This window comes from Phlebotomus papatasi, chromosome 2 (assembly GCF_024763615.1).
Source record: "Phlebotomus papatasi isolate M1 chromosome 2, Ppap_2.1, whole genome shotgun sequence".
NCBI lineage: Eukaryota > Metazoa > Arthropoda > Insecta > Diptera > Psychodidae > Phlebotomus > Phlebotomus papatasi.
In genome coordinates this window covers 6,422,526-6,438,699 of record NC_077223.1, presented here as the reverse complement: position 1 = coordinate 6,438,699, position 16,174 = coordinate 6,422,526, and the positions used below count along the sequence as shown (strand labels likewise).

The window sequence follows — 16,174 nt, the reverse complement described above, 5'->3', positions numbered from 1 at the left end:
TGTCGATGCGACGAGGTCGCTGGCAATAGTAGGAATTGGAGGGAAAGAAGAGACAGCTTTCATGCTGAAATAGACGCAGCTCGGTCTGTTTCAGCACGAAATTTTGTGGAGTGAACATCTCCACCAAGAATTGCTCAGCCAACAAGAATTGCTCTCCAGCATCACGAGTCACCCAAGATCGCGCCACCGAGATCCCCAGTGAATCACAGGACCCATAGAAGAAGAAAGGAAGAGCTGAAATTGAAGAAAGGAAAGTGGGTGGATAGGAGGAATCTGAAGAATTTATAGAAGGAAGAGACGAATAAAAGGATTTTCATATCAAAATAAAGATGGATTTTTCATCGAAGAAGGAATTAACCTCTCAAAAAGGTATAAATATTGTCAATGTGGAGATTAAAAACAGGAATATGTATAACAAATTGAAGATCCATGCTCATGGCCAGATTTTATCTTCTGGAAAGTCCCCAATTTATTAGTACAAGTACTTAAATGCCAAAGACGGTGCTGTGTAGTCGTTATATGCAGAGAAACATCACAATCCAAATCCCCCTATAGAACAAGTAGAGTGCGCAAGAGGTGATGCCCATGTGGCCCGTGCATTTTAGCCACTAGGAGGTAGTGCAGCATGGAAGAAACAGTAAGTTAAAGCTCAAATTACGACTTTAACTCAAGGAAGTTCCAGAATTCCAATTTTAAATTCTCCCAAGAGATTTATTTACGATCGCGGTGCGCTTGAGATAAATCTCTCTTCTTCAAATACTGCATCTGCTGATGAAACGCTAGGTGCTCGCCAGTTGAAATAAAAACCCTTGGTCTCAATAATCCAATTCTGTTATTTCGCAATTGCTCTGCCAACCTTACTATCTTTACATCAATTTCACTATCTCTAAATAAAGTATAGATAGCAGTGACTCAAAACAACGAGAATTTCAACGAAAGAAGGTTTGAAGCCACGCAAGATACTGAGGTGAAGGAGTCCCAAATAATTCAGGTTAAACTTGTGCACAGAAAAAAATCTATTAGTAATGTTAACGATATCCAAAATCATCGCTGCAGGGAAGTTTCAGGATGATGAAAAACTAGTTTCGGAGTATGTTAAGAAGCTGATTGGAGTTTCCGTGATCACAGGATTAAATTCCAATCATTATGAATTTTCCCTTCCAAATTAATAGACCATCATTCCACGAAGAGTAAATATTTTCGGATTCATTGACGAAATTAAAATGACAAACTGTATTAAAGTAAATCGAAAAGATATCCATTACAATGAAGATCCTAGCGACAAAGACAGTTATAAACTTTCGTTTCAGTCAAAAATGAAATCTTGACTTTTATTAAAAATCCCGATAAAATCCAAAAGGGACAACAATTCATCAACTCTGATTTTACAGAAGAAAAGATACATAAGAGTTTAACTCTTTCGCGTCTTTAGGGTCATATATGACCCGGGAAAAAAAGTTTCTTTTTGGCTATTTACATTAATTGAAATCTAACTGGAGTCTTGAGAAAATGAGCCAAGAATCTTACATCCTTCTATTATGATGTCGTGCACGAACAGATAGATTTCAATTAATGTAAATACCCAAAAAAAACTTTTTTCCCCGAGTCATGACATTACCCTAAAGATGCGAAAGAGTTAAAAGATAATTAATTTAAACAAACTAACCGAATATGATTACTTCGACTTTTGTGGAGATATGGAGGATACTTATATCTATGCCACCCAAAATAACAGCAAAACTACAAAGTACAAAGTGTACTGAGGAGTGAAAGTGAGCGAAATTAATGAAATTTTGAAATCTAAAAGATTAATAAAATGACCAACGATAAAATTTGAATTTAAAACAGTGGTGAATAAAAAAATTCCAAAAAGGGAGTCGGGGAAATCATCGATTGAGGGGAGGTAACTTATCGACAATGTGACATTTGAAGTCGTAAAAAAAGTTCAAGAGAAAATTTCACGGGGAATTTTCTCATTTTCAAAATTATTAAATTTTACCTATTTTTTCTCGTTTTTCGTGTGATTTTCTTTTATATTCCTTTTGGAGAAAGCCTCCCCGTGGTTAGTTTGGATGCATTTCATCGGTCGAAGCCACGTTGTAGTTGGAATTTGTAAGAATACTTTAGTGTGGAGGTGGGGAAATATTTTTTTCACGCATGATTGGGCATTTTTACTAACTTGAGATTGAATTTTCTGGACAGGAATCTGTGCAATAGTCAATGGAATAGATTTCTCGTGGGTAGAAGGACAATTTTATTGGCAAGAACAATGGCAAATACGGCTGAAGTCAGTGCCAAGATGAACAATGTCGTGGAAAGGTGAGTTGGAATTTTTTGAAGATTGGGGTTTTTTTATTGATCGGGGATTGTTGGAGCAGATTTGACAATATTACCAAGTCAGCAGAGGACAATAGGAACTATCGAGGGCTGCTGCTGAGTAATGATATGAAGGTGCTGCTGGTAAGTGATCCAACAACTGAACGATCAGCTGCCGCGATGGCAGTTGACGTGGGGCATTTGAGTGATCCAGCGGAAATCCCAGGTCTGGCTCATTTTCTTGAGCATATGTTGTTCCTGGGGACTGAGAAGTACCCCAATGAGAATGACTATTCGACGTATTTGGCTCAGCATGGGGGCAATTCCAATGCATCAACTTATGCAGATATCACAAAGTTCTATTTTGACATCGTTCCGGACAAGTTGGAAGGGGCTCTGGACAGATTTGCTCAGTTTTTTATAGCTCCACTTTATACGGAAAGTGCGACAGATCGGGAGATAAATGCTGTCCATTCGGAGCATGAGAAGAATGTTCCGATGGATTCGTGGCGAGTGAGACAAGTTAACAAATCCCTGTCCAATCCTAGGCATCCGTACAGTAAATTTGGCACGGGGAATAAGAAGACTCTCGATGAGGATGTCAGAGCCAAGGGGATTAATATCCGGGATGAGTTGTTGAAGTTTCAGGATAAATGGTATTCAGCCAATATTATGAGTTTGGCGGTTTTTGGCAAGGAGGAACTGGATGTGCTGGAGGAAATGGTGATTTCCAAGTTCTCAGAGGTCGTTAATAAGGACGTAGTGGCGCCTACCTGGACAGAATCACCGTATACGGAAAATGAATTGGGTGTGAAGGTGAATGTGGTTCCTGTGAAAGATACTCGTTCCCTGACCATAACATTTCCCTGTCCGGATCTCGAGAGCCTGTACAAGTCCAGTCCGGATAAGTACATTACGCATCTACTGGGGCACGAGGGTAAGGGGAGTTTGTTGTCGGAGCTGAAGAGTAAGGGCTACTGCAACAATCTCATGGCAGGATACACTCTGGCAGCTCGTGGCTTTGGATTCTTTGACATTGTGGTGGATCTGACGCAAGATGGCTTTGAGAATGTCAACGATGTCATCCTCAACACCTTTCAGTACATCCAAATGCTGAAGACTGAAGGAGCTGTACGGAGGATTTTCGATGAGTATCGTCACATTCTCGAGATGCAGTTTAGGTTCAAGGAGAAGGAAGGACCTCTGTCTCTTGTGTCCAGTGTTGTTCATTCCATGAGAATACTGCCCTTTGAAGATGTCCTCTCAGCTGGATATTTCATCAGTGAGTGGCGTCCGGATCTCATTGAGGATATTCTCAAGTACCTGGAACCGCAAAAGATGCGGGCAGTTGTTGTTGGTAAAAAGGTCGAGTCAAAGTGCGATAGAACAGAATTTTGGTATGGAACAAAATTTTCAGTGGAAAATTTCCGGCCAGAAGAACTCAAAGCATGGAGTGATTGTCAACTCAATCCGCAATTTTATCTGCCGGAAGAGAATCTTTTCATCCCAACGCAATTTACAATAGCTGACCTGGAGGATGATGTAACAGACTATCCCACCATTATCTACGATACAACGCACATTCGTGTCTGGCATAAGCAAGATGCAGAATTCCGAAAGCCAAAGGCTCTCATGAATTTTGACTTTTCCAGTCCGCTCGTCTACTCAGATCCTCTCAATTGCAACCTAACCCATCTCTTTGTCATGCTCTTTCGGGACCATCTCACTGAATATCTGTACAATGCCGAATTGGCAGGTTTGAGGCTAAATGTAGGCAATACCCTAAATGAGATCAGCATAAGTATTAGTGGTTTCAATGAAAAACAGAAACTTTTCCTCCAAGATATTCTCAATGCCCTCTATAATTTCAAAGTGGATCCAAAGAGATTTGACATCTTCAAAGAGAAATACACCAGAACACTCAAGAATTTCGAAGCTGAACAGCCATATCAGCATGCTGTCTACTACCTCGGTGTCCTCCTAACGGAATTTGCATGGACAAAGAAGGAACTTCTCGATGCCACAAAAGCCACCACACCCGAAACACTCCAGCAATTCATTCATGATTTCCTCTCGCGTGTACATGTTGAATGCCTCATCTATGGCAATGTGACCAAGGGAGATGCCATGGATCTGGCATCAATTATTGAGGAACGCCTCAAGAAGACAAATTCCGTTACACTACCCCTCTTAGCGCGACAGCTCTTCCCCAAGCGTGAGTATAAACTGGGCGAAGGCCGAAGTTTCCTCTTTCGCAAAAACAATCAGTTCCACATGGCGTCCTGCACACTCTTTTACATCCAATGCGGTGTTCAAAGCGATGTCAACAACATCTTCACGGATCTCGTGGTGCAGATCCTGTCAGAGCCGTGCAATAATGTGCTCCGGACGAAGGAACAACTGGGCTATATTGTCTTCTGCAGCGCCAGGAAAATAAATGGTGTCCAGGGGATTCGGATGCTAGTGCAATCGTCGCAGCCAACAGCCTTTGTTGAGGAGAGGATGGAACTTTTCCTGGATTCAATGGTGGTAAGTACAACACCTCAACTTGTTGCTTCTCACCCTCTCTCTCTTCCCCCTACCCCATAAATTTGATCCGGCTCAGAAGGAAGCTTAATGCACTCACTAAAACCATCATTCTGGTCAAAAGAATAAGAATAAAATCACATTTCTTAACATTTTTCTGAAGCACACTTTTTGACGTCAAAAATTCTAAAAAGAATGAGACGCCATATTGAAGGCGTCAAGTTTCAATATATTGCAACCCTAAAATTACCCGGCTGGAACAATGATGAGAAGTCATATCTAACTAAGTGGATATTTGTCAGGAATAAGTCAGAGTTTAACACTTGGAAGGACCCTAGTGGCAGCCGCTGCCAATTTAGTTTTCAATTTTATTTTTTATATTGAAGAATATATCATTTCGCCTGGAGGCCCGATTGAATGCATGCAGAATTTATCTGGCTATTTTTTCGTTATAAAATTTTTAATAAAAATTAAATATTAATGTAAATATATTGCAAAAACAAAAAAAACTGCACTCGGAAGGACCAAGTGGCAGTTGCTGCCTTATGCATTTTATATGGGAGTTTGACGTTCTGCACATGTAATTTTCTTGATTGTTAGTGTATAAAAGCCTTAAAAGAAGAAATTGAAAGTGTTTTTGCTAATTATTGAGATGAAATATAGGGAAAAGTGACATACCTTTAAATGCGTCAAAATCAGAATGCTTCAACTTTTCTCTTATTTCCCAAAGCTAAAAATCCATTTTGTTAAGCGAAGTTAATAGAAAATAGTTAATAGTATTAACTATTGTTCATTAGGTAGAATTTTTCCTTTGAAAAATAAGAGAAAAATTAAAAATTCAAAGGCTGCCGTATTAAAAGGCACACCACTTTCCCTGACTCCATGATTCTGATAAAGATGAAAACATCGAATGGCTAGAAATCTTTAGATACAGTACCCAAAGAAATGAAATTTCTGGTTCAGACACCAGAAAAGAACTGACTAAAGCTCTGAATGTTAAAATGTAATTAAAAATATCAAAATATTATGTAAAATTCGATAAGTGGCAGCGGCTGCCACTCGGTCCTTCCGTGACAATTTTAGTTAGGGTTCTACGAAGTGGTAATTAATCATATATTCAAATGTGAGATTTTGGCCTCAATTCTGAGACCAAAATCAAAATCAAAATTTCAAGCTGTCAAATATTTCCAAAATCAAGATTTCAAGATTTTCCACAATTAACGAAACGTCACTTCTAGAAAATATCTTCATTTCTCTGTTGAATTTGTTGAAATTTCATCATATAAATTAGGAAAATTAATTATAGGACGTATTAAAGAATAAATGAGAGGCCATAAACGGGAGCACAGGCAGTGCAAACCAAACTTTTGACCTGTGATAAACCGAGAAATGCTTATGCATGATGTGATTATTTTACAGGTATCTTCAGGGTGGTGTACTTCGATATGTACATCTAAAAATACGTACCATTTCGATTAAATTACAAAATCAAATTACAGTATTTTTTTAAAATATTTCTCTTTTTGTACCATCTCCTATAGAAATATTCCTTATAGAAACTCTTCAAATTGTCAGTATTTTGAAAATTCCAAGCACCTCCCAAGAGGTTCTTGGAATTATTTCAAGAAAACAACAAATTTGACGTCTTGAAATCTTGAAATATTGGTTCCAGAATTGCAAATCTTGATATCCACACGGTTTGTGTCTTGCATTTCAAGATTCCAAGAAATTTGTCAGATTTGACATCTTGATCTTGATTTTTTGATTTCAGAATACCCTTTAAATTTTCTTGATCTTGCTCTCAGAATTGAGGACTTTATTTCATTTTTAATTATCTGATAGAGAAATATATCTAATACACTGTAAAATGTGTAGAATTTACTTCCAACAATTAGGGTCGGAGGAACGTCTGTTCGACAGGGAACCCCTATTGACACTTTTGCCAAAATATTAAAAATTATTTAATGTATCTAGTTATCTAGTAAAATATAAGTAATACAATGTTTTTTCTGTAACATACCTTTTACTATAAACAGAAATGTTCAAATTTCATTTGGATTACGATATGGTTCTGCTTCTGGTTATGTTACAAAAATGCAATGTTACGAAAAGTTACAGAAATTCTACAAACAAATTGATTATAATAATATTATCTTCCAATTTTTCATCATGAATAATGTAGTTTTTTTTAATTGAAAATAAAATTGTTTTATTAAAACTTTATTGTCAGCGGTGTCAGCAGTTCATTAAAATGTTCATTAATTAAACCACTTTTAGTTGTACTTTTGAATAGGAGATATTTGGTTTTAATTTTTTAACAGAAATAATTCATTCTGGTAAATTGCATTAAAGTATTTTCCTACCTGACTACTCCTGCTACCCCGCCAGCTTTTCTATATAGAAAGAGGGGTTTATTGTTGAAATTCTTCCTTTCAGGAACACATTGAGAATATGCCAGATGAGGAGTTCCAGAGGCACAAAGATTCTCTGGCGGCAATAAAGCTGGAAAAGCCACGACAGCTAATGTCGTGGTTCAGCAGGTATTGGACTGAGATTGGTCTGCAACAGTATCATTTTTCACGTGGACAGGCTGAAGTGGCTGTTCTCAAGGGAGTCACCAAGGAAGCTTTGTTGCAGTACTACAAAGATTCTATTCTTAGAAGTTCGAAGCGCAGACAAAAATTGGCCATTCATATCATCTCATCGCAATCTGAGAATGAAAATGGAGGAGGGCAGGATAATGAAATTTTGCAGGACAATGTAGAAGTCGTGACGGATCTGTCTACATTCAAGTCCAGCAAGGAACTATATCCAGTGGTGCAACCGTACATCGATATCCGGCGAAAGGGGGCTCGAAGTAAATTGTAATAGTGGTTGGAAATTTTATTCACTATTTATTTACCGAAAAATTGTTTTTTTTTTATTTTATTGTTGTCGGTTCTTCGTCGAAAAATATCCACTTTTGAGTTTTCAGAGAGTTTATAGAATTGAGTTGAATATATTTTTCGATATCTGCCGAGCACAGGTAAAAGAAACAGTGGTTTTAGCATGTTTTTGCTGAGTGAATCAGTCAAAAATATGCTGACTGGTTAGTAGTTCTCTAACAAAAAGTGTTAACCAAATAGAAATGACACTGCCTTGCTAGTGTCGCTTTGAAGTTAACGGAATTCAGCTGAAAATACTTATGTACAGTAGGTGTCAAAAGTTTGTTGCCTCATGTATGTTCGGGAAACCAAGTGCAAAAAACGACAAAGAAAAGTACTTTTTAAAATTTTTCTTTTCGCGAATTAGTAGCCTGTAATTCGTAGATCTTATTTATGTATTTCGAAAAAAATATTTCATTTTATTTCATATAAAAAAATTATTGTTTTCCAAAAGTTGTTCATTTTTCATTCGTCAAAAGTTTGTTGCCTCATTTAAAAAGTTACTCAAAATGGTCAAAAAATGCAACTAACTTAACTCTTTCCGGACCACAACATATACAGCGAACGAATTTCAGTAAAACTCACTTTATTTTAAGTCTTAGTGGTAAAATATGATACTTTTGTAGAGAAAGATTTTTTTCCGCCTCTGGGAAATTGGAAAACTCATGGGAACTCTCGTCCCCTAAAGAACGCAAAGGATACAAACTTGGACAAACTTCAATTTTCCAAAAGCCAATAATATCAATTTTGTGAATTATTTTTGCTTGACAAATGACTCCTTTACAATGTTGTTCACTAAAACAAGAAGAATTATTGACCAGTATCTTGTGGGATGTCCAGGAAGTGGTCAAGCAAATTCCTGCTTGCCAACAGATTCCTCAAAATATTTCACACAATAACACTATAACACATATTTCTCTCAACACGATGTTATTGCAGACACATTAAGCTTTCTCAAGAGCCAAAAAAACACTTCCTGGACAATCCGAATTCACCAAAATCAGGAAGAATAGGAAAAACTTCCTTGAAAGCAATCTCCCTCGATGCCAAATGTCAAAATTATCGGCCATTTTGGCAAAAATGTCGCTCCTGCTTGGAATTTTCTTACAAGGTTGGTGTCAAAAAGCAAATGGCGGGGATTGGCGGGATAACCTTACATTTGACCTCTAGATTTTTGGGGACGAGAGTACCCATAAAGTTTGAACAAGGCTTTTGAAAATTTAAGAAAAAATAGTTTTTCGAATTTATGCAATCTGTAATTGTTAGTTATCATACTTATTGGCCCCGAGAGGTTTTTCCTTATTCTGGTCTAGAAATATCAAAAAAGTCACAATATCTGCAAGGAAGCAGAAAATCGAAAATTCACGATTTTTGGCCAAAAATATCTTAGCTCAGGAGTTAATTGGGATCCTGCAAAAAATATCCTAGATTTGGACATCCTTATAGTTTGTAATTATCCAGAAGAATTGGATTTTTATCGATTCTAGATCTAGATAGTCTAAAAAAAAATGTTGTTTCCATGGGTACCCAGAGTCCCAAAGGAGACGAAAGAGTTAAGTGGCCGACATAGGGTAAGTGTGCCAAATTTCGGCATAGTTGCATGCAAGCGTCAAATTCTCAAATTTGAAATATAATATTTTAAATACAAATTGATTTTTTTTATTCTTTCTTTTGTAATAGTGTTGCTTGGAACCTTGTAAAGAGTTTACCGTATTTATTTGCTCTAAAATCATTCTTAATACATTTAAAATGAATAAAAATGTAGACATAGCTTTGGTGCCCTATTTCGGCCACCTTCATTCTCATAGTTCCTTGTCCTTCGGGAATTCTTCCAATATCTTTTTCACGTCATCTCGTTTGTAGAAGCTACATTTTTTGTTATTCTTTTGCATTGCATAATCTCTAGAGTACGTAAAATCTAAAAGTTCATGGAAATTCGAGGAACAAAAAAGGTGGCCGAAATTGCAAGCTGGCCGGAATTTGGCACACTTACCCTACAGCCCCTTACCTTATGTATGTTTTCAGCTGAATTTAAATCGGTTAGCATTTGGTACTCGATAGTTGAAAGAAATTCGTGGTCAGCCGGGCTTTCCAAAAATTGGTTTATTATGGCAACACTACAAAAAATGGCGGGAAATTATTCCGCGAAGCACCCTCAAAGGTAAATGAGAATCTTGATCAGGACGACATCATTGCGGCAGTAGGAGCTGGATAAGATGGCACTGTTGGGAATTGGGAAGCCACTGTTGATGCTGAGGAATTCCTGGGAGATGAGATCACTCTTTGCACTGGTATGATCGAGAATAGCAATTTTGTGCTTGAAGAACTTCTTCGTTTCGATTTCCTTGAAAATACTTCCCGTTTCGAGGATGATGGAACTGTTTCCGGTGACATCCTTAGGTGATTGCTCCAGTTGCAGGTAGAGATAGTCTCGTTTGAGGTGATTTAGCTCTGCTTTCACATGCAAATTCTGTCCAGAAATAACGAATGTTGGACTCTCCACTTGGCTGATGTTCTTCTTCAGCTTTTCCTTGTAGTGATCAATACGCCAATAATACGTAAAGATCTGGGTTTCTTGTCCAGAGAGGATGGTGTTGTTGTACTTGTGGATCTCAGATTCGCGTGTGCTTGAGAATTTTGAGGGTAGAGACTTCAGCAGGAAAGGTTTTCCTGTTGCCGCTGGGGTTTCTGTTGTGAAGAAGATACTCTGTTTTGTGGTGATTTCTGGGATTTCATTGAGACTCTCTGGGGGCGTCGATGGGGCAGGTGGTGAGGTAACTTCACTGGAAGACTGCTCCTTTGCTTGATCGACAATTTTTTGGATATTGTGGTAGATTGTGGGAGCCATGTTGACTGGAGGATGAAGGAATTGATTGTGCTGCATGAGATTGTAGTGAGGATTCTGAATTTGACTCAAAATCAGGCGAATATTGTAGATTTCTTGCATCAATTTGGACTCTAGGTATGTAAAGGCCGTATAGAGGCTGTCTATTGGACAAAAAATAAATTTTAGGAACAGAATATAAGAGAAAAATGAATTCTCTCACTTGATTCACAAATTCCCTCGAGTTTTGTGGTGAGACTCGCCTGAGCGGAAGCCTTAACATCTCCAGAAGTGATAGTACACTGAGCCAGCTGAGTCTCTGTTGGTTCTGAAATTGAAAAAGTGCATTCCTTGAGGATTAGAGATTAGAGAAGAATCAAGCAGAATGCGCGCGAAAATCCAAATCTTCCATCTGGCAACCCGTCTGCGCGCGCAAAAGTATAGCCGCGCGCGGATTATTTATTGCGAACACGTGAATGCTCCCAACGGAAAAATTAATAATTTCATTATTTATTATTCACAAAGTGTCTATTTTTACATTAAAGTCTAATATTACGAAAGTTGTAGGACTAAATGGCCCATTCAGGAAGATTAAATTGACCATTTCGATGGTGTCAGTTATTTATAGAGCCAACTTCTTCACATTCAAGGAAGTCAAAGAGAGAGGAAAAAACATTTTTATTGCCGAGAGGGTGATTTTTCCGACTCTTTTAAGGCATTATCACCACAAAAAAACCTCCCAATAGCTCAATAGATTCACAGAGATATTTACCATTTGTCGCCAAGATGGATATTACTGATCCCAAAAGAAGTAATGAGACAAATGGTAATTTCACTGAAAGAAGCATCTTTACTTGATTTGTTAAGGAACTTTTCTTCTTCACATTTAATCACGGATTTATGCACTTTTTTTACAGCTCTAGAAACACTCTGGGATATGCCACCAACACCGTGAGATGACGGTACACGACTGAAGATGTTGACAAAATAATTATTTTATTTATATTTCACGAGTTGATTTTGAATGCCAGCAAAGAAATGTATCCACTTTTCACGAGACTTTTCAGAGCCACTAGCATTCTTTCATAATTTACGATTTCTTGCTACGGAAGCTAAATTCTATGTCTATCTATAATTCTTCTGTGAAATGTTTCGGCTTTTCGGTTCACAATGGCGATCCAAATGATAACATTCAAATAATAAGTTACCCACATAGCAAACTTTCGCGGAAATTCCATTGGAAATTTTGCATCAAATTCCGCTTATTCCACGGAATTTGACGCTAAATTTCTGCAATGTCTTCCATGGAATTTTTCCTAGGAGAGGCCATGGAAAATTTGAACAACATCCAATGGAAATCCTACGTCACTTTCTATTAAAAGTCCATGGAAGGTTTGTATGGAAAATCAAACGTGAAACATCCGTGGATTCCGCTGGAATTTTCCATGGAATATTCCAGAAGTTTTCCTATGGATTTTCCATGGATTTTACCGCAACACGCCCCCTGGGGGCGATTTCTTGGGGAAAATCCAAGGAACAATTCCACGGAAAATTCCACTACATTTCCATACAGTTTTCTAAGAAAATTCCACACGTTTATTTCTTCGCTTTACCGCTAGAAAATGTTTGTGGCGCTACAATATGCATGAATTATTTTGCTCGCAAATTTTATGCAAAGAGATCTTAGTGATTTCTGGGTTATAACATTATGAATTATGCGACGCTGCGTTTTGTATAGATAATAATGAAGTGATAACAATAAACAGACTGTGGACCTGAAATACAGGTGTTTTCATTTCATGGAATGTATTTTTGTATGAAAATATTTTTTTGTGCGATAGCTTTTTCTTATCTAAAGTGTAAATTTGCTATCGCTGATTTAATAAAATATATCAAAGTCCTCGTGAAATTTACTATTTTTTTTAATATAGGGAAATGGAAATATTAGATGCATGTGACAGCTTTATTTGTTCTCCATTTTCTTTGGTGGAAAAATCCATGTTCAATCCTCATAAATTTCCTGGGAAATATTCCACACAAAAATCCACTATAAATCCGTGGGAATTTCCTTGGAAATATACCATGGAGAATTTCTGTGGAATTTACCAAGGAAAAATACTGGAAAATTCCCAGGAATTTTTTCTTGTGACTTCTTATTCCCCTTTCTTTTGCTATGGGGACAGTGCCCGCTCTGTAATCCGGATGATTGGCAGACAATATGACAGATGTCCGCTTCTCCGTATGGATTTTTTGAATTTGTTCAACTGAAAATGTAATACAAGTTGTTTTTTTGTAGAATTCGAATAAAAATTTTAAAAAAGATTTAAAGGACATAATTAAAGAATTCTATGCTATTATACTTCATTTATTAAACAAAAACATCACAGGATAATTCATTTTCATTGCTGAACACACATGCATACATGACCTTAAAATTATTTTGAATGTAACCGTCGAGAACTCGTCAGGATTACGCCGATCCAGATTAGAGACCGGGCACTGTAGCGGACATTTTTTAGGTTATGTTAAGCCTAACCTCAAAACGTCATAACCTCAATCTTAAAATATCAAAACGCATAAAATCCATAAAGCAGACCCTTGGCTACACCGAGCTCTTCGATATTACAGGGAGTAATTAACTTTACGGTAAATTGAGGTAGCATGATCAGACCAAGACAGTGTTTTAAAAAACTATCCCCAGGTTTGTCAGCTGATCAGCATATGGAATGATTTCTCCGTGAAGGAGTAGGTGATAGTAATGGTGGAAGATTTTTTAGAAATTATCAGGACTTGTGATTTTTTAGGATTCAAGAGAAGTTCGTTGGTGGGCGACCAGAGCTCAATTACCCAGCGAACACATTTAACTAAAAAAATACAGCGTTTTCAGCATGTTTTTGATGAAAACTACGTTTTTTAGTCGAGTCAGAGATCTCATCCGCACAAGACCCAACGGCCTTGCCCATTGCGCCACTGAGATCCCCATTGGCCTGTGAGAATCGAATAGTCATTGCAAGAAGCTCTATGAAGCTCTTAGTAACTGATATGAATCGAATTTTGCATTAGTTCTTCCGAATTTACCATTCAATAGACTTTCTCTCAATCGGGCATATATGGGGCAAAATGTCATCCGAATTATCGCGAGAGACTCAGGCATTAAAGTCATTCTAAATTCCACAAAAAGCGCAAAAAATATAAAGAATTACGATAAAACAAGAGGAACTACAGCGAATTTGAGAAAATTTGCTTCAAAATCAAACATGGAAATTGTCAACAAAATTTTTCGCCCGATTGAAAAAGAGCCGATTGAGCAAGGGTCTACTGATCATTTTAAATTTGTCATATGACATTGTCATACTGTTACACAATTCCCCTGCAGGTAGAGTTTAGGACGTAGAAAATTGAATGGTAAAAGTTTATGATAATTTATTTTAACGTCATAGTTTATTTAATTTTTAATATTTGTTGTTAAAGTGAGGCTTGTTTTATATACTTCGTGAAATGACTCGATTTGACCAAAATTAAAATCGATTATTATTATTTATTGGTCGGTTTATTATTGGACTGGTCGGTGGCGCGTGTGTATTCCGTCACTGTGATCCGATACTGATTTGATCTGATTTGATTTTCTGACCTTCGTTTGTTATTCTCTTTTTGGGTTTATCTTGTTTTTATCTTATTTTTATTTTTTTGTCGGACACGTTAGAGTACTTCATTTACGGTCTTGGTTTCTATGTATGTTGTGATATCTTGCTGCATTCTTATGGCCAACAGCTAGTATAGCTAGGCCTCTATTCTTATCATTAACTTAGGCACTCATGGACAAACTCAGGATTCAATATAAAAATGTAAAAGTGTAAACCTGACAAATATAAATATAAATACAATACAATTTATTTATATTTATTGTTTTATTAACAATTATATATTATGTTTCTTAAGCCTTTGTGAATTGAAGTTCATCCTCTTTTTCAGATTGGCATAAAAAATATATTTAATAAAATCATTTCTAAATCATCAAAGCGAACAGGGCTGAACAGGGCAAGCATAGTAAAATATTTTTTAATTTCTAATTTTTGTTAGTTCCGTAATTTTTTCCAGCTTTCTTGAAATTTTCTTAAAGATTAAACGGTCAAAAATCAAATTTAAAAGTTTGGAGACTTTCAAAGTTGTAAGCCCCCTGGTTTTGTAGAAATTTCTTGTAGTGTGTTTTTTTTTCTTCAAGTGCAGGCAAGCCAAGATGTTTCAAGTATAAAAGGTGGGCCATATCGAACTGCCAGTGACGTAGATACTTTTACCCGACTGGTACAGTGTCGACAACTCAGATTTGTCAAACATTTGTAATAGAAAAATAAGAATCGAGTAATGTTGCAAAGATTAATTAATTTTCATTATAAGTGAAAATATATTTATTGTTCCTCGGCTAATGAACTTCAAATAAGTATAATATGATACATTTTGATTTAAAAAAAAACATCTTTTTACTAATATGACCACATTGGGTATGATATTACAATTGCCTAGGATAAAATATCGTCCATATATGCCATTAAACTCAATCATTTCCTTAAATCGATTTTCCATTGTTAAATTTTAAAATTTAATCTTATTTTGCAGCTAATATGTTTAAAAATTGCATTCATTGTACACTTCTTAGTCAATTTTCAATTTTATTAAGTTTTTTGAAAAATTATAGACTATACAGAAAAAAAAAATTCACAGCATTCTAGGCAAGCTAGCCTTACCGGCCAATTCAATGTATGGGGTCATGGAGCACCACATTTCTCTTTTTACATCGGATTTTATAGTTTCCATATCGATAAAATGGTTTTTTCCAACAATTTTATTATCAAAGAAAAAGTAACACTTCAGAAAAATTAAATTTTTTTTCGATAGTTTGTTTCACTAAAATGATAGTTCCAATGAGTGTATTAGGCCCAGGCTTATAAATAATACCTCGTTTAATGTTTCGACAGCAATATTTTCAGAAACTGTTCGAGATTCAGAGGCATGTACCTTCACATTCGAATGTAAAAATTGTACCATATGCCTTGGAACAAATCGATATTGCTTTTTTATTTGTCTTGTAACAAAAAATTAAGAACTTTAAATACTAAATGAGGTAAGCAATGGATCTTAATGAATTACAGATTCTTTTTGTGTAGCAAAAATTAAGATTAATTTTCGATTTTCCCGGAAAAAGATGGTAAAGTCTGAACTGCAGAGAGCATTTTCCCTAGCGTAACTTTCTCTTTGTGAAAAAATTATTTGATAATATTTTTATGATTTAAATTTAAAAAAAAAATAGACCAAGAATCAGAATATTGGGAGATAATTCCAAAGTGCGGTGAAGTGCCAAATCTTTTATAAAGAGTACAATATCATACATGAATAAACAATTGAATGGGTTTTACCACAATGAAGACTACAATGATCAAAAAAGGTCACAATATCGTAAATATTTATCTCTCAAGTATATCAATATTCAAAAAAAAAAACTCGCTAAAGGCGAGAAAATGCCAATTTTGTCTTAGTGAATTCCCCTCGTTGGCAAAAATTTCATCAGGTGATGACATTTTATAGGTTT

The 16,174-nt window shown here is 36.3% G+C and overlaps 2 protein-coding genes across 3 annotated transcripts; one reads left to right on the top strand and one right to left on the bottom strand.

Moving 5' to 3' along the window:
- The first annotated feature begins 1,910 nt into the window (after nt 1-1,910).
- Nucleotides 1,911-7,751, top strand: LOC129802283 (insulin-degrading enzyme-like). Of its 2 annotated transcripts, none has more exons than XM_055847997.1 (4): nt 1,911-2,112; nt 2,203-2,319; nt 2,379-4,845; nt 7,279-7,751. In XM_055847997.1, exons 2-4 carry the CDS (start codon nt 2,270-2,272, stop codon nt 7,708-7,710), a joined length of 2,949 nt encoding a protein of 982 aa, XP_055703972.1. In that variant the 5' UTR covers nt 1,911-2,112; nt 2,203-2,269; the 3' UTR covers nt 7,711-7,751. The 2 variants fall into 2 exon arrangements, with proteins under 2 accessions (XP_055703972.1, XP_055703971.1); XM_055847996.1 differs by having other exon boundaries at nt 1,911-2,134.
- Nucleotides 7,752-9,858: 2,107 nt separating this feature from the next.
- LOC129802282 (uncharacterized) lies at nt 9,859-11,547 on the bottom strand. Its single transcript, XM_055847995.1, has 3 exons — nt 11,363-11,547; nt 10,814-10,918; nt 9,859-10,754 (listed from the first exon to the last, which is right to left on the bottom strand). The coding sequence occupies exons 1-3, from the start codon at nt 11,436-11,438 to the stop codon at nt 9,922-9,924; spliced, it is 1,014 nt and encodes a 337-aa protein (XP_055703970.1). The 5' UTR covers nt 11,439-11,547; the 3' UTR covers nt 9,859-9,921.
- Between the last annotated feature and the right edge of the window lie 4,627 nt (nt 11,548-16,174).